The following is a 22,869-nucleotide window of genomic DNA, read 5'->3' as shown; positions in this document are numbered from 1 at the left end:
TTATTAAAAATATCTCTGCTTGGACAGAACCGTTTTGTTTCCATGCTGACTTCTCCTTGCTTCTCCTGTGAACTTTGTAAATTTGCGTCTGGCAGCAGCTTTGTTTTCCTTGGAACTCACTACTGTGTAACATACTGTTTACTGAAGGTTGTGATGTAGAAATTTATTATTAAAAATAAGAGTGAGAGAGAGAAGAATTTATTCCATAAGGATGAAAATGACTTAGTGTCAAGGAAGCTAGGATTTTCAAAGTGCTTTATATAACATATTATGTTTCTTAACAAGGAAGTGTATTTGTTTCATGCAATTAAATAGAAGGGTCTTCCTTTTGTCTATCCTGATAGTAATGGGGGCTTAGAGGGGAGGAAGGATAGTGTTTTGAGGGATTTTTTTAAGAGAATTTCTTCATCACATGGAAAGATTTTGTTTGCCATGTGTCGGTATAACCTTGCTGACCTACATACGAGGTCTGTCCAGAAGGTATCCAGCCATGTAATATGAAAAATAGACATTTATTGAAGAAGGTACAAGATATAAAAAATATTGTACATAAGACAATGACATTTCAGTTCTCTTCAAAGTAGGCACCTTGGGACCTCACACAGTTCTCCCAATCACCATCAGCTATCCCATCATATTTTCCTGAATCTCATCATCAATCTGAAATCTCTTTTCTTTCAAAGATGATTTTAGTTTTGGGAAAATCCAGAAGTCACAGGACACCAAATCTGGGCTTTAGGGGGACTGAGTCACCTGAGTGATTTGATGTTTTGCCAAAAAACTGCATAGAGATATGATGCATGAATGGGTACATTATTGTGATGAAGCTGCCAATCACCAGTTGTCCATATCTCTGGCCTTCTGAATCATCTGAATAGTTTCCAAAAAGGAATGTTCAAGTTTAATTTAAAATTGATGCAGTTTCCTTGTTCTACTTGCCCAGTCATTTAAAATGCAATAGGCTGCACAGTATACATACTCACTCTACAGCATCTACCACCCCCACTGACTTGTACAGTGAAGCCGTCGTTGTTCATACATGTGCATTCCAGTCCACTCTCCTTGGCTGCCAGGTTACATTGATGTGACACAAACCATTCTTGTTATATTAACAATGGCTGGACTTTTTCCGGACAGACCTTGTATCCGAAAACCTTCTGGTAAGATACTTATTAAAATGTTGTTACCCATCGCTTCTCGGCCTTTTGGCTAAGATCAGGTGTAGTATCTGTTCTTATCAGTTTAAAAAGTTGTTACCCAGAGGAGTAATCATAGTTAAATACTGTATTTTACCATGTATAATGCTCACTTTTTTGCCCAGATTTTTGAGGTAAAATTAAGGGTGTGCATTATACATGGCTAGTACCTGAAATACCTTGTATCTGTTCTTGTGTTTTATAATTATTTGTTAACATAAAATTTCTTATACATTAATATCTTCAAAAATAAATGCTAAAATTCCTTTATAATACAAAAACCAAGTTATCTAAATATAATAAAATTAAATTAAAAATTAAAACAAAAGATTTTTTTCCCCTGAAAGTGTGGGTCATAAACATGGGTGCTCATTATACACGGCCAAATATGGGGGCCAACCAGGTATCTTTTATAGATGGTAAGAGACAAACATTTTTTGTCTTCCTGAATTAAGCAGCCATGTACTCTTTGTCAACCAGAATGTATTTCAGTTTTCTATTTTTATTCATTTTTCTAGTCTCAATCTCAATCCCTCCACCTTGTGTTTTGTATTGCTAGCACCCATGTGTATAATCTTAAAATCATAAGTATTCCTCCTCGAAAACTGGTAGTATTGAATCACATTAATAAACTTTGTCTCTTTCCCCAGAAATGGCTAGATATGCTGCTGCTACTCGTTTATCATGAAATCTTAGTCCAGATGAATTCAATTGCAAAAAGAAAATAATAACTCCACAATTTCAACTTCTGTTCCTCATTGTCCATGACCCTTTTCTGTCTTTTATACAATCCCATGGTAACATCAAGTGACTACTTCAGTCATCTGTCACATGATACCAGTCTTACGTGTTTGATTCAAAGGCCACTTTGACTTGCTCATTGATAGGGCATCAACATCAGTGTGCACTGAGTTCCGAAACTCACTGACTTTATTGTGCAAGCTCTCCTCCTTACTATTTATTAAAATCAACCAATTATTTTCATTTGTCTTCATCTGTTTTGACTAACAGTCAAGAGAGTAGGAATAGAGAGGTATCTGTATACTTTCTAAAACATTTAGTCCTGTGGTTTTGCTTCAACAGGAATATGTACCCGTTGCCAAATACTTTATTTTAATTTAAATAATCTGCAATTTGAAATCAGTCAGACATTTTTCTGTTGTAGTATAGGTTTTTCATACATTTATTTTTTATTTTATTTTTCTTTTTTATTGTGGTAAATCATATATAACATAAAATTTACCATCTTGACCATTCTTTCATTTAATCAAAAATATATGTTTTAACAGTCAACATTATTTGTATTAAGTTTCTGGATTTTTTTAAAGGAATATTGAAAACACTCTATATATTTTAGTGTTTGGTCCATGATCCGAGGACAGTGCTTATAACAACAAAATAAACTCTCTATGCAAATAGGATAGAATACATATGCTGTCCTGTGCTAAAATGAAGCTATCCTCACTCCCCACTGTCCATGCATTCCCTGTCTGTGCCAGGTATGAAGAGGGATAGGTACCCGACACCCTATCCAGCTCCCACCACCACCTCTTTCTCTGCATTAAAAAAAAAGCAAGTTGTAGAAAATACTACAGCAAACCACATGCACCAACTGAAATAATTAATGCTGATTTTCAGCTCAGATTAATTTAATTCAAAATAAATTTTTACTGGGAAAGCCCTTGTATGATTTCCTCAAGGGCAGAGGGAAAAATATCCTGCTGATTTCCATTGAATAAAGAACATTCCAATGTTTCATTTATTATGTCAGAGTTCATTCCTTTTCAGATCATATTTCATTTAGCATGCAGATTTCTATAACTTTTCATTACTTCGAATAAAGTAGTAATAGTATACATTTTAAAATATTATCACATACTCGGTCAACTCAGACTATTAAACTATAATATAATATAGTATAATATTAAAATATAATACTAGAATAGAATATAATTTCTTTACCCTAAGTCAATCTCATTTGTCTCTTATATAATTCTGGAAAATAACTATGATACATAAATTTTGGACAACTTTACTGTTTTATGCTTCAACGGAAAAAGAGTAAATTTTTGGAGGTTTATTTTATAAGTTCTGGCTTGTAAAGTAACAATATTTTCCTGTAGCGAGTGATGGCCCAAACAAGTCTACATGACGACTGTTTTTGTTCTTTGACTAAACAACATGATCTTTAAGATAGTTAATGGCAGAGGACTGTGAATTCCATGCTTTTCTTCTTTTAGTTCTGATCCTGGCTGAATGTACCTTCTTGATTGACTACTTGTCATCATCACATGTTCTCTCCTTGAACAGTATATTTTGGATTACAATTTCTGTTTGTGAGATTTATTTACCTCTTTTTATTGTGGTACTCATACACAGTAGAATTTACCAAGCTATCATGTTAGTATAAACTTAACCACAAAGAGGATGATGGTCATTACAGGTTTTTGGAAAGTATTCTCTTCAGAAGATTAAACAGTGAGGGAAAAGAAAAGACTTCTGCTTAAAAATCAGCCTTGTCTTAACAGTGCAGTGCTCAAGTTGATGATCTCTCTCAAGTTGCCGATCAAGCATCTCATCTTTCTGTTGTGAATGAAAGGTGGTCCAGAGCCTCAATAAGGCAGATGATTGAAATGTGTCAAGAATTAGTTTCGATAATTCTGGTGAACAACTAATTAAGTGTTCTCTTAATTTATATGTTTCCAAATCACACTATTTATCTCATTATTTGACTAGCGTCTGTTAACCTTATTATAATTAACTTTAAGTTAGTATTGATGAATATTTACTAGCAGGTGTAATGTGAATAAATACATAAATTTAAAAAATGAAGCATTAAATAAATATCAACTCTGTAAGCATTCAGTTTTATGTGATGATTCTCCGGGCTACTTTACCCAAAATTGTGTTATAATTAAAACACTGCTTTAATTTACAGGGCTTGCAGTAATTGACTATGTCATTAAAAATGAGAAATTTAAATTTACTTTGTTATATTTTTCACTCATTATACAATGAGCATTTCTCATGTAATTTTTTTGAAAAGGCCCTACAAGCCAAATTTTAATTGTTATATATATAATTTTTTCTATACTCTAATTTATTGGATAGTTCCCATTTTGTTAGGTAATATTGTGATAACACTATAATTACTGGATTTTCACATTTTATTTACTGGTAAAAGAGGTATAAATTAAAAAAATATGTAATATGTATTAAAATTGCTATTACATTTTTACATATAAAACATGTAATGTGTGTAGCTATGTATTTGTGTGTATTTACATACTTGCTAAGTGCTAGCAACATATATGCTTACTTGTTTCATTATATCCTCACCAATATTCAACATTATTGACTTGCTAATTTAATAAGCAACAGTAGTTTCTTGTTATTTACTGACTTTTTCACTTCCAACAAAGTTAATTTTTTAGCATAAGTCTAACTGGCTATTCATATTTAGTTTGTAAATTGTCCTTATCCTTCCCACAATTTTCTACTAGGATATATTTCTTGAAATTTGTAGAACTCATAATATACTGAAGATATATTACCTATTTACTGCAGATGGTTTGCCAATGTGGTGTTTGTGCTGAGATTTGATTTTATGTAGTTGGATCGATTGATCCTCTGTTTTTTTAAATTAACTAAGAAAATCTTTTCACATTCTAAGGTAGTATATGCCTTTATTTTATTGTTTCATGCTGATAGTTTCATTTTTTTAAAATTTAAATCATCTATCTAGAATTTATATTTGTATATATTATTAGGTTCAACTGAAAGAATCTATTTCTCTTCTTTGTTAAATAACTCATCAAATACTCATTGATTTTTGAATCTTTTTCATATTTTGTTGCTACGTGTATTTGAGTTTACTTCAAAACTGTTGACTACATCTCATTCATTTATATTTTGAGTCTTAAATCATTATTCTCTAATTTGGTTAAACTATATAGTGTATTTTAAAACCCACTATGGTATTTTCATTTCTTCTAATGTTTTTCTAGTTCTAATAAGTTTATTCTCTCAGATAAACTTGGGTTATTGTTTTCTTAAATTTTCTAGAAACATACAAATAGTTTTTGATTGAAATTGAGCTAAACCTGTATGTTTGTTTGAGTGGAACTGAACACTTAAAATTTTTATAGAATTCGGTCTACCAGGAATACTGTATCAGCATCTGTAAAGTTTTACCATTTTTAAATTATATTATTTTAGTTGCTACTGTGAACAGTTTCTTTGTCATTCTATCTACTGGAGTCCTCCTGCTCTGTAGAAAAGATAATAATTGCAGAAACATGTTGTGTGGTCTGTCTTACTCGTGTGTGAGTGTATCAGTGACATGAGTGCTCACGCATGTGCACTTACTAAACCACTGAATAATGTTTTCTTCCTCTCAGTGGATATGTTGTACTTTAATATTTTCTAGGTAAATGTTATTTTTAATGTATAAATACCATGCTTTGTGAGCCAAGTAGCTCAGGGCTATTACAACAATGGGAATAACTAGATAGTATTTTGAGTCTCTGTTTTATAAAAATCTACATTATAACTTTGGGGCTCATTTCACATTAAACAATTTTATTCCATAGAACACTCTTTATTTCTGTGACATTATCAAAATAGAACTAAAAATTATTGAAATATTTTGGCCTTCTTATTTATATCATTTGTGACAGTAGATTAAGCTGCACTAGAGGATTTCTTCAGCATATTTTCCTAATAAACTAGGAGCTTAATAATATGCAAGCAAAGCTTAATGTGATTTAACATCTACCCAGGATGTTCCTGACAAAGAACTGTAAAGCTGTACATTAGCAAACTGTTTTTGTCACACAGTGATATTAAAATGTCTTTGAAACTACTGGCCGTTGAAATGTTAGCTATTAAACCAAAAGTTTATTACTTCATGTATTTTCATTTATTCATGATGGCTATTTAATACATTAATCTTAGAACACACATTTCAGAAACCTAATTATTCTTCAAAAGAAAGAGTAAAAAATACTTGCCATGTAAAATAAGTATCATTTAATTTACTGTATTTATTATTTTATCTTACAGCTCATGGGGCATTCAGAATGGGACCACAAACGAGGGCCAAGAGGATCACAGGTAAGTTTTTTTTTTCTTTTCTTTCTTGCATTTTGTTTCTTAACACTTTGAGCCATGAGATTTCCAAAACTCAAGGAATAATAAGTAAAGGAAGAGGCAAACTAATCACGCCATTTGTTTTTACTTAAGTTAGCTATAATTAAAGTCTGGTTTCAAATCCCAAAGGCAGAGGCCAGTATATTCCTCCTAAGAGCTTTCTGGTATCCCAGATTGGCTGTGTTTTTATGAATGCAGATTTAATATTCATCTTGTCTCTGCTGAATACATTTTGATCAGCAACTCACTCTCTATTTATTCACTTCCTTTGATAACTTTTTCCATGTATTTTCTTCTTTTCTCTATCTTCCTGTTTCTGGTTAAATATTTTGAAATATAATCAGACTAAACCCTAAACTAATTACAGATTTTTGTCTCTAAATTAACTGTCTTCATCTTAGGGAAATAGAAAGATGAAAGGACCTATTATTTTGAAAAGAAACAAATTCTAAACCTTTCTATATTACCAGACTGTTTTCATTGTCTTACTTTATGTCTTAGGCAAGGAGAAAAGCTTCCATGACGCATTTATGCTTTTTAATGACCTAATTAGACAATGTGGATTTGTTTTGCCTCCATAATTACTTTGCCTGACAGAATAAAGGCTGAGTTTTGCCTGAAGAAAATTATCTCTCCTCGTAGGTATTTTGTGAAGAAATATAAAAAGCATTTATCTCAGAGCAGCCTGTGTTTATCTGACTATAAACATGCCAAATGAAAATTAAGTAGGTGGGACACTTTTACCTCTGCTTCTCACATTTTGCACTTGCCGCCAAAGAATACGGTTACAGGAGAGTTGAACGTGCAGTACTGTATCTGAAAGTTCGTCCTGGAATGTGAGATTCTAAGTGTTTTACAGAGTTGATGTGGGGCTGCACTGTCATTAAGTTCGCATGGTTAACTATTTAATTGAGGTCACTGGGAAAAGAAAACCAAGTCAATCAATTGTTTCTACTTAATGTTTTTAATAGCTGTGGTTTTGTTTTTGTCCATTATCAATTTGGTTAGTAAATAATATAAACCAGTCCCATTTAATTAGGATTACCCAAAAGCGTTTATGCCTTGCTTTTCCTACCATTCACTTCTCCTTTCCATTTTCTCTGGCAACTCTCCCTCTATACATATCAGTAATATTCTAAATCAGAATTTGCTGTAAAGTCATTAATGAAATTATGAAATTAATGTATGTTAAGTACTTTGTGATTCTACACCAATAAAAAGTAAAGATGAACACAAGTAAGGAATTCCATGGTTTCTGATTATTGCTACTAGAGGCATTTTGATATTCAAAACACACTAAGTAATTGCTGAGGACATGCCCTTCAAAGTAATGTCATGTTCTATTAAAAAATTATTGTTTAAAATATTTAATATTTGCTCTTGTTATGACTTATGATCTATCTGAATATAATTTATCATCAGGTTTGAATTGGTCACTCTGTCATTATAAATTGAAGAAAATTATTATAAAAGCACAAGGCTGTTTATGTTAACTTTAAACACAAAAATGTCAGAATGAAAATTTTAAAAATTCAACATTTTTCACATAGCTATAAAACTTCAGAATTCTGTGAAGCAAAATATGTTTGTAAATAACATCTGCTTATATTTGAAAGGTTGAAGTGGTTCTAAATAGCAAAAGTATTATAACGTTCTTACGTGAATTACCATTATCAGCATCGAGGTTCTTCTTAGACTTTTCAATCAGCTAAATAAACTATTCCGAATATAGTACATCTTTGTCTCACTTTGATTCAACTCAGAAAGAAATAAGGTTAAAAAGCAAAACACACACCAAAAATAAAAACAATGACAACTACAACAAAAAAAACATTGGGGGAGAAATTCCTGACAAATAAATTAAGCATTAAGTAACAACCTCTTATCTAATCCTCATTCCCATTGGGGGAAAAAGACATTGCATGTATGTTTTAGATCATTCACACTTTCTTATTTTTCTATTATTTCCTTGGATCATATGTCTAAAGCCTTTTAGCCATTCAAAAGGAATTTCAGACAGACCGCATGTGGACAGAGATCCCTTAATATTTTACTACTATCCCAAGGCCTTCCTCAGATTCCATCTCAGTTTAGTTTCAATAAAGACAGATTTTAAGTACTGACTATGTGTAGACCACTATGGTAGGTCTAACTTTGAAGAAAGAACTGACCAACAAGATTACTGCTTTCCGAGTTCACAAGCTATGCTTCAAAATAGAACAATCCTTAAATTGTTCTATTTTCAGGGTGGGGCAAAAGTAGGTTTACAGTTGTGAGTACATGAAACAGAGTTTACTCTTGTATTAGTATTTTATTAATTATTGTATTAATTTCCATACAAACAACCTTGAACTTACTTTCTCCCCACCATGTATATAATTTGCAAGTAATTCAGACTGGTAGATGTAACATTAAATATATAAACAAACTGTGATAAGGGTTTAGGTGGGATTGAGCATTTATCCCTAGTAGAACTGGGAAATTACTTCTTAGAGTTGATGGTACCTGAGGTGAGCCTTCAAGGATGGGTAAGGTTTTATTAGTGCAAAAAGAAGGAAAGGTGGATGGAAAAGCTTGAGTGAAAGTCTTAGTTTGGATATATGTGAATTTTCTCTATAACTCCTTTATAGATACTTACTGCTTGTGAATGATTCGGGGAATACCGTACATTATTGGTTAGAAGTGAGGAGGAAGTAAGGAGGGTCAAGAATTTGAAACCCAGTACTTGGAAGATTAGTGTTATGGACACAGACTAGTTTACTAGGAAGATGAATTAAGTGAAGCAATGTTAAGTGAAAAGTGAAGATGACAATCCCAAAGAGGATTTCAGATGAACACTCGAGGCTCTGTCCTGGTGCTCCATAGCCAGGTTAGAGCAGAAGACATCAATTTGGGACTGTTCATCATGCATGTGGGAATTGAACTATACTGGTAGATAGATACCCCTGGAAGAAGAACATTAAGAGAGAAAAACAGAAGAAAGTTTCTTGGGGAAGAGCCTGGGGAGAGAGTTAAAGCATGCAAGTGGTCTCACTGGAGACCAGTGGGAGGAGAAGTGATGCATAATCAGAGGTAGTGGACCAGAAAGTTACACCAAGAGGAGGGCTGAGACCACACACAAAGGTTCAAGAAAAGAAAAACACATGGGAAGTGCCTTTGGATTTTGTGACTAGCAGGATATTGATGAATGTTGAGAATGCAGTTTTGATGAAGAAGTGTTGGAAATTAAGAAGAGAATAGTGTAAAATAGTATTGAATAGAAAGAGCTCTTGGGGGAGATTTGTTTTAAAAGAAATAAAACAAAGAAGTGGTAGAAGTGAGGAAAATGGCTTTTATGGTAACATGAGAATAATAAGAATTAGTGTAGGAAAGAAAACACTGAAAATTCTTAATAGTGATCTATTTAAGGATTGAGAAAATAGTGTGCTTCAGGTGAAGGAATGCACTCTCTTCCAAAGTGGTCCTTTTGGCACAGGTTTATGGGTTTTCTCACATTCCACTAGTCCCCGCCCCAAGCCCCACCCTTCACCCTAGTTCAGAAAAACTGACCATGTACTCAAATGAACTACTGGTAGATCCACCAAAAAGCACAAATGAAGAACCTTTGGAAAGAAAGTAGAGATGTCTATACAAGAACAAGAGAGAACAGGCACAGATATTACAAAATGAAAGAGATACAGTGAGCCTAATGATTTCAGACTTCTTGGTAGAAAAGGGTGCATACAGTTGGGGACATAATAGTGGAAAATCTAGAACAGTAGAAAATATATGGAATGAATGTTGTTTTAAGTATCTAAGAAAGAGGACTGGCTTGATGTCTGACCACCAAGAAATACCTAGTAGAAAGCAGAAAGCTTTCGCAGATGTGAAGGGGTTGACTGCAAGACAAATTTTAACCTTTTACATTGATTCAAAAAACACCAGGATATGTTGCATTCTTAAGCCTTTGAGGATTCAAAAATGAATGGAACAATTTTGGCCTTCAAAAGCTTATAGCATTATCCAAAGTCAGCCTTAGTTCGGAGGATAGAGAAAAAGTAAACTAGTATTGAGGACATTAATCATTACCAGGGTAGAATAAGCATCTCCTGAGTTTCCTTGTACATGCTTACTAAATAAGAGATGTTCTCAAATTTGACCTAATCTTCCTGAATTATAGCATATGTGTATTTATCACAGAGGATAAGGAGGTATATTTTTTCTATCAAATGTTTATGATTTAGAAAAATACATATGTTGCTTCAAGCAAGTTCTAACATTTAATTGCATATGACTCTCTATACTCAGCAAGAATTTAATTCAAATTGATTTATTTGACTTATTTACTCTATCCTCAATAACTTTGTGATATAATTTGTCAGCTCACTCTCATCTTTTGGGCTGATTTTTCTTCTTTTTTTTCCCCTTGAAGTATGTTCTCTCCAGTAGTAGATCATCCAAATTAGGGAAGATGCTAAAAGATAAATAAACTTCAGCAGCATGCAGAGCTCCTTCGTTGGGCAGCATTCCCAGCAATACCAAATGGAGTCAGGGGATGAAATTCTCAGAAGGCAATTAGTTTTTTTTTTCTTTGAAATTCTTGGGGAAAAGTTTTCCAGTGGGAAGTTAAGAGAAGCAGTAGAAAATTGCTCTCCTTTGAAAAGCTAAAAGTACTAGGCGGGCAGATGATTCTAAGGAGCCAGTAATGTACTTGCGACTTAGTTGAGGCTCTTTGTGGGAAAATATTACTGCAATTTGTGAACTTCTAAACTTCCTAACATTTTAATGAACTAGGGACCCACTGGCCTTTATTTATCAATAGTTAGAGGCTACTGGGGTCTTTAGTCAGGGTTTATTAACTGGACTTAAGACCTTTTATTGAAGAAACAACTTTTTGTGTGATCTCTCTAGTCTTCAAGTGATTGAGGTATTCCTTTAGAAATTCTGGTTTGTATGTTTCTAAATAATTGAAGTCTTGCATGTATAATAGAAGAAGATAGCTGAATAGTCTGGTGGGGAGAAAAAGTTGTCACATACATTAGGATGTCAGTATGCTTAAAAATTACCTGTGTACTATTTAGTAGCACGGCTTTAATTGTCTACCATGTACTGGAGTCTCCAAATAAAACTTCTAGAAATAGAAACACCTACCTAGATCAGCTAGGTTTCGCAGCACTATTTTAAGTCTTAAGGATGAATTTCAATGGAATGTTATTATACTTCAGTGTTCTTTCTCTTTGGATATTCAGAGAGAACAAGTCTGTGGATAAATAGCTCCTAAAGCTGATGAACCTAAGGATTTGCCTCCTAGTTGTCTAATTTGGTGACAGATCAATTCTTTTCTGGGTTAAATAATTCATTTCTGATTAAGAGGCTGTGAAGAGTAATTTAAATGACTTTCAGACTTACCTAGAATAATGCCATGTAAATTTATTGAAGTTAACTTCATTGAATACATTTAGAAATGCAGCCATCCAGATTTCCCAGGAATTTATTCCAAGGAATTAATGTGAACAGATTGGGAGTCCATTATTACCTTTCCTAAATGCCTGATGTTTTACCAAAGAATAACTAACGCACACCCTGGATGAAGCTGGCTGCCAGTGTCACTTTTTCTAAAACTACGTGCTTTTTACTTGCACTTTCTTCTCCTTTTTCATTTTTCATATATTAATCTAACAATTGTTACTGCTAGTTTAGGAATTGTTCCAATAGTCATTTCATTTTTTGACAACTCTCCAAGGAAAGATTTCTTTTCTTTCTTTCTTTGTTGTGAAATTTGGTCATATTTTGTTTATACGGACAGGGATCCCACACCACATGTATGCCTGGGTCCTACACATCTTAGGAATGGCCTTGTAATCTCGTGCGCTAGTGGCAGGAAAGGAAGAACCTGCTTGTTTAATACTTATTGAATTACCACCATCTTGTCTTGGGTACTGTGGACGTCATTCACGTGGCTCATGCCCTGCCTAGCTTATGTTTGTTTTTGTTAAAGCAGAACATTCTGCTACATTATATGAAACAAAAAAAAAAAATTCATGCCCATCCTGTCCATTCAGTTCCCCTCTAGGTGTTTTAAATGTAATGTGTCAATCAGATCTACTCTGTTGGACAATCTTTTTTTTACCATCCACCCCTCATTCTGTGAAATTGTTTTTATCTAGTTAGAATTTAGTGTTATATCTTTAATTTGCATTGACAAACTTTACATGACACACTCTGAGAAAATTTTGCTGGTAAGGATGTTTTTGAAAATGTCCACAGCATCCACAGTGTCAAGAGGTGCAGAGACATTTCTCTTTGTCCTCAGAGATGGGAAAATGGGGTTTCTCTTTAACAACTGAACACAGGGGTTTGTTGCCTCTCAAGCATCTCTGGTGTCTCCCTACTAGAGGCCAGTAGCCAACTCCCCATCCTGCAGTTGTGATCATCTATAATGTCTCTAGACATTATCAAGTGTCCCCAGAGAAGCAAAATTGCTTCTGGTTGAGAACTACTGAGAGTACAGCATATTTTTTTTTGCCATTCATATAGAAGATTAGCAAATATTTACTGATTAACTTTGACACTTCATCTAGGAAAATGGGAAACTACCTTTTTTTTAAGAATTTGTGCTTTCAGCTGGGACTAGGGTGGCTCAATTGGTTGGGTGTCATCCCGTAAAGGCGAAAGGTTGCCAGTTAGATTCCCAGTCAGGGCACTTGCCTGGATTGTGGGTTCTGCCCCCGGCAGGGCACATGCAAGAAGCAAAACATCGATATTTCTCTCTCACATCGATGTTCCTCTCCCTCTCTGGCCTTCCCTTTACCTTTCTCTAAAAATAACATACATTTTTAAAAAAGAATTTATGATTTTGAGCTTTCATATTCCATCTTTACCTCTACCAAAAGAGCATATTAATTTTATTGTGAGGTGGTTTACTCACAGGAGAATCATGTCCTAGAAAACTAGGAGTTAAAAATGCACTCTTCCCATACCTGAAGCATTCAAGAGGAGCTGCTTGAGAGAGAACGTGGCTCTGCCCAGCCAGTGGTTACGCAGAACATGTGTTTCTGGTAACTGATGTATGACCTTCAGTGAGTCATTCTTTTTTATAGGCTCTGCCTGGTCTCTCCAAAAGGCCTCAATGAACAGGAATGAAACAAGTCCATAGAAATTAAAGGAAAAGTTGCCGCTGGCATTTACACCCCCTTGCTTATAGATTAGTAAACATGTTTATCACATATTGAATGACCTTCTTATCTTGGGGACTGTAGACATCATTTGTATGGCACATGCACTGCCGTATGCTTGCTTTTGCCAAATCAAAACCTTTGGGTGTATTATGTGAAACGAAACAAAATAATGAAGTAAGTATCACAGATGAGCTATGTTTAACTGCAGGAGCTGTCGATAGCTTAAGCAATAGTCAAATTTATCAAGTGCACAGAGGCATGCTCCGAAAGAAATAAAAACAGTAATAATAACCCTAACAGTTTAAGCCACAAATTGTTTCTGATTACTTTTGTGTTTTCAGCTTTTATTTTGTTTTTAATATATCTTGATGTAAACCTTAAGAAACTTAAATAATGAATGCAAGTATTTTGCCTTTAAATTATTTTGAATTTAAGTTACTATAAATATAGACATTCTGGAAACTAATCTTGCAACTCTAAAGTTTTGCTTTCCACTTGTTAGAATAACGGAAGATATGCCAACTTGAGAACTATTCATTTTATCTTTGAACTGCAATGCCTGACAAAAGGAAATGATTTTTATTGCATGCTAGGTGATTTTATGCAATCTCTCATATAGGGTATAGTCTTGTTCTTAATGAATTACAAAAACATTCTAAAATAAAAGTTTGGAGTGGATTTTTAAATCTTATAGATAAAACTTATGAAAAAAGATTCTGCTAGATATTAGATTTTTCATAGGAGACAAAAATCTAAGACTACAATATACTGACTAGAACAACCTATCAGACAGAGTGGAAGGTGAAGTTCGGGTGAGGTAAATGTCACTCGACAGTTCAGAGGCCAATTAACTGGAAGGAGTGAATTAAGGCAGTGGGAATAGGAAATGGTTGTGGGAAGTGGTTGATCTTTTAAAGTAAATATGGACATCTGTTTTGTAAACAAAAACGCACCAAGATACAAGTTTGTGATATCTTCTTGATACAACTCATAGAAATTTGGAGATAATATTTATTTAATTCCTTAGTAATATCTCCAAGTTATATGTAAAAATATGCATTCCTAACATATAACAATCTCCTTTACGGTATAGAGATTTTTCTTTACTTTCATTCTAAGGGACAGACTAAAAGGTTGTTTAACAGCATTCCCCACTTAATATTACATTGTCAGCAAAGCTGGGGCCTTTTTTACAGAGTTTTGCATTGGAGAATGAAGATTGCTTGACCATTCCATCTTCAGCACGACTGTCCCATTTTGTGTAGGTAGCCATCATGGAAAAAATAGTAAATTCAAGTGCTAATAATTACAAAGCAAAATCCAGGAACAACATTGGAGATACTAGTGAACTGAAATTATCCCCAAAGTCCCAAATATGAAACTTCTTGTCAAGTTTGATGTTCCAGGTCATAGAGGATTTTTCAGTTTTTGTTTTGCTTCTGTTTTTGTGGTGATGTCTTATGCAGTGACCATTTTCTGGAAAAAGCTGAGTGTTACCAGTTAAAGCTTGTTCTTACTGGATTTCTGCACGTTATCAAACTTGAATCAAAATGGTTTGCTTACTGAATTCTGTGGCCCTATGGTTAAATTCTTCTGGATGACAGTTTATACTTGGATCTCTATGACTATTTCCATTTTAGAATTTTGTAACCATGTTCTTTTCTTTTCAAATCATTTAAACTCTAAGTCTACAGAAAGTTGTTTACACAGCATCAGTGGTACACACTTAGAAGATCAATTTTAAAAGTTTTGGAGGGGAAAAAAAAGATCTCAGAAGGAGATTGTGGGTGAGACAAGCATGGAGCAGAAATTTCAAAAGTAAACCAATGTGATCAGTCAGGAAGATAAAGAAGTGCAAACAGATGTGGAAGTTCTAGTTCTCAAAGGACTGGGAGCAGAGGAATGAAAAGAAGTTATCTATCAAAGATAATGCAGAAGAGACCTAAGAGGGAAAAGATTAGTAAATAGAGAAAAGATATTTCATGAAGACATGCAAAGACATGACCATTGCAGCCGTGTTGAGAAGGTTAGAAACATACAGGTATCTGTAAAATAAATAAATAAATAAATAAATAAAAAATAAATAAAAGGCCTTTGATTCAGGGCATCATGACCAGGGGAGATGATATGTCTTAAACCTGGTTTTGCTGCTCATTATCCCTGGTCATAGTTGTGGAGACTCTCTGCCATAACTTGTGACTCTTCTCTGGTACTTAAAGAATGTGACCATATGATGCATGACATTGTTATTTTGGGGGGCTCTATGATTTTTGAAATATATTCTGATGCACCCATAAGTTCATGAAAGCTAATCCTAGGACATTTTTTATTTTCTTCTTGGTATAGAAATATAGCATGAAATGGAATGTTTTTGCTAAATAGTATAATTCCAGCAGTGACTTTTATTTTATGTTGATGGTGGCAACCCAATACATGGTAGATTTTAAGTAAATATTTCTAAAATAAGTAAAAACATATCAGAATTTGTAAAGTTGGAGTTTAATTTATTCAAGCAAGTTTTGCTGAACCAGTGTGTCATGAAGAAGTTTATATTAATCAATATAGAAATATAGAAACCCCCTGGTACTTAGTGAAATGATATCTAAAGCATAAAAAGACCAAAATTCTCTTGTTTTATTTATGCTATGGCTCTGTATTTGAGCTTTTTGTTTTAAAGTACACTAGTAAATTGAGGTCTCCTCATTTTAACATCTATGAATACCTTTTGTAGGGTAAACTATAAACTATCATTAGGGTATGAGGAAAACTTTTCATGTTGTTAGGAATTAAGAAGATAGAATGTGAACATATAATTTTACATGCAGGAACATGTGTTCCTCTCATTCTCAAGGCCAGTGTGGCTCTCCCCCGCCCACCCGCTAACCCCGTGCCCTTTGCTGTCATTACATGGACTTTTTAAGCACAGAGTGATGGTGTCTCACGGAGCACAGGGATCTGAAATTTACAGAAGGACTTTAATAGAAACTTATGACACATGATGAGACCAGGCTTTTCACTATTTTTTGCCGATTATTTGGCTTAAAACCAATGGAACAAGCTGAACTTGGCATTGCTATTTCTGTTCAAAAAGAAGAAAAATATATAATTTGACCATTTCTTATGTTTGGGTCTTGGCACTGTGGCTTTTGTTTATGGAAAAAGGCAGGAGAGGAAAATGCATTATTTTAACATCACAAGATAAATAACTATACCAAACTGAAATTTCCTTTAAAAGCATCTTTTCTTTTTTCTTCTTATGATAATACAGATAGCTACTAATTTAGTGCAGGCTTGAAATAAGAAGTAATATTAATATCTTCTATAGCATTATATGTTTAGATGCATCACTAAGATTACATTATATTTCATTAGAATCCAGTTTGTTTCTGTGCCTACACATAAATAAAAGAAACCTTTCATTTTATTATGAATGTTCTTTACTCTTGACAAAATATTATAGAAAAAAAATAAAGCATTTAGATTTACTTTTAGAAAAAAGATAGGTCATTCTTATCATTAAGTTTTCTTGTAAGGGCTTTCTGGACATTATTAGCTACTTTAAAATGTTAACTAATCATATCTGGAGTAAGTTTCTACCAAATACTAATAAAGAATAATAGGAATATAAGTAATGTATGTGACTTCCAAATGGTTAAAGGAAATTTTATTTTTATCATTTTGTACACTAGTGGTCATGAAAATTTTAATTGGTAGATGCAGCATAGGAAATTAACTATTTTCTCAGAATAAATATTTGATTATACTTATATTCATTGCTAGAAGCTGAAACCTTTCTTTTTTTTGCATTATAAAATATTTCAAGCATGCAGCAAAGTACAGAACAGTGTACAGAAATCACATTCTCGCCAATAGATTTAAGAAATAGTAACATTATGCTATATTTGACTGAGATTTTTTATTAATTGATAGATGATTGTTTAGAAATATTCTTATTAAAGTTTTTCAATGTATATGTTTTTCTCATTATTAAGTATGTGTTTAGTTACACATATGTCATGGCATTTGACAATGTGGGAATTTGCAGGATATGGAAACATTAGTTTAGAGAGTATGAGAAAAAACTGGAGAATATAGAAAACAATATGGAAAAGATTCATTTTTCAAGGAGACAAGCAAGATGCATTTTTTAAAGCAGAGCACGTTGATAAGTATGTATTGAAGTATTATCTACTTTAATATCATTTGCAACAAGCTGGTGCATGGCTACTATATTAACAAGCATGCATCTAGAGATGAGGCAACATAAATACATTAATGTAGTCATAAGCATGCCCTGTAATAAAAATAGAAATTCTTAATATCAATATAGTAAGAAAAGAATACAATAAATTTTATTAACATTAAATACTGTATTCCAAAGAGTTAGCTTTGTTAATAGACTTGAGATTTTTTTTGAAACCATCTCTGCAAAGGTCACCAGATCACCTTCTTAAAATCAACTTCATGTAAGAAAACTGTAAAAGTACAAACTGTTATTATTATCTATTGCTCTAATGTCTTTAAAAGTGTTGTATTCAATATTGTATATAATGGTTGTTTTAAAGCTTAAAAGACAAAGATGTTCTCTATAGTTTTATTTTAAAAGTTTATTTCAATCATTTATGTGTGAGTTAGGTTTACAGATAATGTATTCATTTTGTCCTGCATAATCTTAAAATGTTGTCATATTTGCATAGAGGGGAGAATAGTTTTTGCAGATTAGAATCAAACACTAAAACAAGAACTGTAAAACCCATTATGGCAGCGCCCTATTTAACATTTTTGTCAATGACTGATATAGACAAAAGGATGTTCACTTACATTTTAGCATTAAAAAATGGGATATGTAGCTAATGTGTAAATGACACAATAAGGAAATAGAATGTATTCTCATTTCACTCCAGTTAAAAAACTAAACTCATAAGATAAAACTGAAAAGGACAAAATAAAATTTTGCACCTAAATTTTTAATAAAATTCTAGTATGGATGGTGCCTGCATATTTGCTTATAAACAAATGAAAAAACAAAGTCTTGGGCAACCCAAAGCAGCCCAAAGATTTGGGTTGATTTCAGGTCCAATATCAAATGGCTTTTCTCATAATCAGTGCAACCCTGGGCTTCATTAGCAGTACTAGTTATGGTCTGTAGAGCAGCAGGATTAATTCAGTAAAATCTCCATTCGCCAGATGACAGCTTCTGTGTTACATTTGATTCTGAATGTCAGATTTCTAAGAAGGATATTGAAAAGCTGATGCACTCACACAGAAAATCAGCATGTTTAGAAACAATGTGAGAGGGAGAAAAAATGTGTTTTCTTGAGTCATCAAAAGTGTTGGGATGCCCTGGTTGGTGTGGCTCAGTGGATTGAGTGTTGGCCTGCGAACCAAAATGTCACTGGTTCGATTCCTGGTCAGGGCACATGCCTGGGTTGCAGGCCGATTGATGTATATCTTTCACACATCAATGTTTTTCTCTCTCTCTCTTTCTCCCTCCATTCCCCTCTCTCTATAAATAAATAAATAAATAAATAAATAAATAAATAAATAAATAAAATCTTGTTAAAAGTACTATAGCTACAGTCTCCTTAAAGTTTAGAAAAACATACATTTAAAAAAAAAAGTGGTGGGATGTAAAAGGGGAGAGATTTTTTTTCTCTACATAGTCCTATAAGATACTGTTATGGATAAGTGGATAAGTGGATAGGACACAGTACAGTCAGATTCAGATTTTGATTGAATATGAGGAAGACATTTCCGTCAATTCAAATTGATTTAGTAATAAAAGTAAAATAAGGTAGTGGTTTTCCTGAATGTAAACTTGTTTGAATGATGATTACATAGAAAAGTTTGCAGTAGAAGAGAAGAGCTAATTATGTGAGAGTGTTCCCTGATTGTTTCTGAACAGTGATGAATAGTCCAAGACAACAAAATCTCAATCTCCTAAAGAGTACACTTCAGAGAAGAGTCCTGCAATTGTGCTCTTTATTTGATGAAAATTTTCAAATATAGGCAAACCATTAATTTTAAGCTCAGATCTAGATACTGTATTCTATATAGAGTAGAGTGGTCACTTCCCCTGGAAGGGGCAATTTTGAGGCTTTTGTTTTCAGGGATTGCTAGTACCCATTGTGCATCACCTGAAGATCTTATCAGAGGTTCTCACTGATGAGGGTTTAAAATGGAGCTAGGAAATCTTCCTTCTAAGATGCTTGCCAGGTGATGTAAAGAGTGTCCATATTACTACACCATCGACTAAAAGGATAAGGTCAATGGATTTCAGTGCCTAAAATAATCTCCTTTGTCTCACTTTTACCTGAAATTATAAAGTGAGAGTTAAATTTTTTTTGCTATAAATACTTTGTACTTTATTATGCTGGTATTTTTACAGTTTATTAAAATGTACATACTTGGCTTCCTCTACCAAAATGTCAGATCCTTAGAAGGAAGGATAAGTCTACACATACAGCACAGACTTCAACAACACAGAGACCATGGTTCTAGCCATGTTTATCCACTTTTAGCTGAGTGACCTTGGACAAGTTGTTTAAACTTACTAATAACCTTCAGATTTCTTACCTATAAAGTGCAAATTATTATAAGGATTAATTTTTTATGTTGGAAGAAGGTTTCATTTTTATTTTTTAATTTTTTATTAAATTTATTGGGGTAACATTGGTTAATACAGTTTTTACTACTTTCTGCTCATTACAAATTGTAGAACCTTACATTTTCTATTGATATTGACCATTTAGTAGTAAGAAGGAAACATAATGAGAATAGTGTTTCATGAGGGAGTACGGCAAAGAAATGAAGGTATGGGTATTGGAGTTGAAGAGTAGGGAAAAGTCTTGAGGATTGATGCTGGATTCTCTTCTCCCAACACCTGACACAGGGGTATGATTTTATATGACTATAAGGAGAGCCATACACAATATAATCTGCATGAAGGGTGTCCCCACAGTTGTGCAGTGGACAACATGCACAGCTACACACACTGTCCTGTTTAGCCCTTTCTTTCAATTTTTTAAATTAAATTTATTGGTGTGACATTAGCAAAAAAATTGTATAGGTTTCAGTCGTCCAGTTCTATAATACATCATCTGTATATTGCAGCATGTTTACCTCCTAAAGTCAAATATTTTTCCATCACCATGTACTTGACCCCCTTTACTCTTTACTCCCTGCCTACCCCCCATTAACTCTGGTAACCACTGTCTGGTTGTCTGTGTCTATGAGTTTTGGTTTCTGTCTTGTTTGTTTATTTGTTGCTTTTAATTTTATATCCCACATAAGAGTAAAATCATATGGTTCCTGACTTTTCCGCCTCATATTTTGCTTAGCATGATGCTCAGCCTTTTAAATCAGCCCTCATAACAGAATGATTACTCTAAAACCTAAACTTGATTGTGTCACTCTGGGTCACTCTCAGGCAAATGGCACAAGGCCTGTTTTTTTCTGATTCCTAGCTTTCTACTAACACCATACCTCTCTCTCCAAATATCTTAAAATTTCTACACCTTGGAGGGCATCATGTCATTTCATCTTCTGTGCTTTCACAAGTGTATTTTCTCTGCCAGTGACAAATACCTTTTTCTCTTTTTATTTTCTTAAATTCCTCTTCAGCTCAGTTGACACCCTGAGTACTGACTCTGTTTAAGCATTAACTATATATGCTCCCATAACACATTTTTATCCATCTTGCACTTATCAAAAAACTTAGAATAGCATGCAAAATTTCCCACAAGACTAAAGCTTCTTATATTCAGGAACTGTGTCTTGTTGGACTTTCCCATAGTGACTACCACTGAGAAGTTGTTCAAGAAATGCCGAATCGGTGTGTGAGTGAATGGGGCAAGTGGTGTGAAATCGGAGTGCAGAGATCTCTCATTTAACCTACTTCATGACTTGGCTCTGATGTGGTCTTGCTTTAATTTGAGGAGAGCTGGAGTTCCAATGATTCAGGAAAGCATACTTTGAAGAAGTGAAAACTGTTGTAACAAAGTCTGAACTTTAAGAAATATCTTATTACTGATTATACATGGTGACAATATTTACCAAATTATAGAGCTACTACTAGTAAAGGGTTTGAATAACCTTTTTGTTCTAAAAGGATTTTCAGTAGAAGTTATATTAGAAAAACAAGGAGAGTTAAAAGCTTTTAAAAGCAAGAAATCCACATAGTAATGGAAATCAAATTTATGATAAACTTGTTCAGATTATTTCTTAAATGTTTTTTAGATAAGTTCTAACGTTAATTTTTAACAAAAACATGACCTGGGACAAAAAAGAAACAAAAACTTTACAGCCAAAGTTCTAGAGTTACTTTTAAGGTCTTATAAAACTATCTTAAAATGTTAAGCAGAATATTTTATTTGTGTAGAAATTCTCACTAAACTCCCCAAAACCCCAATCTACTTCACACAAAAATAAAAAGTTGAATTGCATGAACTTTATAATCTTTATCTAGTACCAAGTCTACATGTATTTAAAGACTGACAGTGTTCTGCCTTCTGCATTTTTCCCCTATTTTTCTTCTGCATTGATTGCATACTTAAGAGTTTTTAAAGTTTTTATGTCAAACGTTATGGAAGGACATAAAAATATACATCCTGACATAGCAGGAAGTAATAAATATCTGTTGAAAGAATAACAATTGCAGCAGACAAGTCATTTATTTTTAAGATACTCGAGTAATTTTAGTGGTTCGGAAAAGGCTTTTCACCTTTGTGGCCACTGAACTCCAATTATGTAGTTCAAGTGTGTATTTCTTGCTTTACTTGGAGGTTATCTTTGTAAAATGTATAAAATAAAAATTCAGAAATGTCAATAAGTAATATCTTCCCCCTCATATTATATTGGTTGGTGCTAATTAGTCCTTACCAATCAAAATGCCAATCCTACATCTATAACCATATTAAACTTTCCAGATTTGGGTTTTGGTTCATCTTAAATTGCATGTTTAATTGGGGACTCCTTGTGCCTTTTCTTTCTGTTGACTTTGATGGTAGTTTTTCCATATTTGATAAGTAATTTCTCATTGCTTCCCTTAACAAAAAAGATTTGAAATAAAATATTAAAAACATGTCTTGAGTTAAACCACAGAAAATAAAAACTAACTGACATTTCATATGTACTTTTTGGCCAGATACTGTGCTAGGTACTTAATTCACATAATTTATTCTAATCTACAGAATAATTCTGGAAGGTCAGTAATAATTTATTTATTCACTAAAGTTGTTGACTACCTCTTACGTATGGGTACAGTGCTAGAACAAATTTTGCCCCTCAGAAAGTTCATATTCTAGAGTCCTAGACAGCATTTCACATTTATAAATGAAGAGACAGATGAGAGCAGTTTATATGAC

At 33.3% G+C, this 22,869-nt stretch overlaps 1 protein-coding gene and 1 pseudogene across 3 annotated transcripts in view; both read left to right on the top strand.

Annotated features, from left to right (window-relative positions):
- The window catches only part of PDE3A (phosphodiesterase 3A), a 275,116-nt gene that overhangs the window by 158,041 nt on the left and 94,206 nt on the right, over window positions 1-22,869 (top strand). For all 3 annotated transcript variants that reach the window (XM_045829053.1, XM_045829052.1, XM_045829054.1), the window contains exon 2: window positions 6,261-6,311. In XM_045829053.1, the coding sequence (XP_045685009.1) occupies window positions 6,261-6,311 (51 nt within the window). The remainder of the gene's footprint in view (window positions 1-6,260; window positions 6,312-22,869) is intronic.
- LOC123813161 lies at window positions 1,190-1,314 on the top strand (annotated as a pseudogene).

This window comes from Phyllostomus hastatus, unplaced genomic scaffold (genome assembly GCF_019186645.2).
Source record: "Phyllostomus hastatus isolate PE091 unplaced genomic scaffold, TTU_PhHast_1.1 phas_scaffold_93, whole genome shotgun sequence".
NCBI lineage: Eukaryota > Metazoa > Chordata > Mammalia > Chiroptera > Phyllostomidae > Phyllostomus > Phyllostomus hastatus.
Note: the sequence above shows the minus strand (reverse complement) of the source record. Positions and strands in the feature narration are given on the sequence as shown.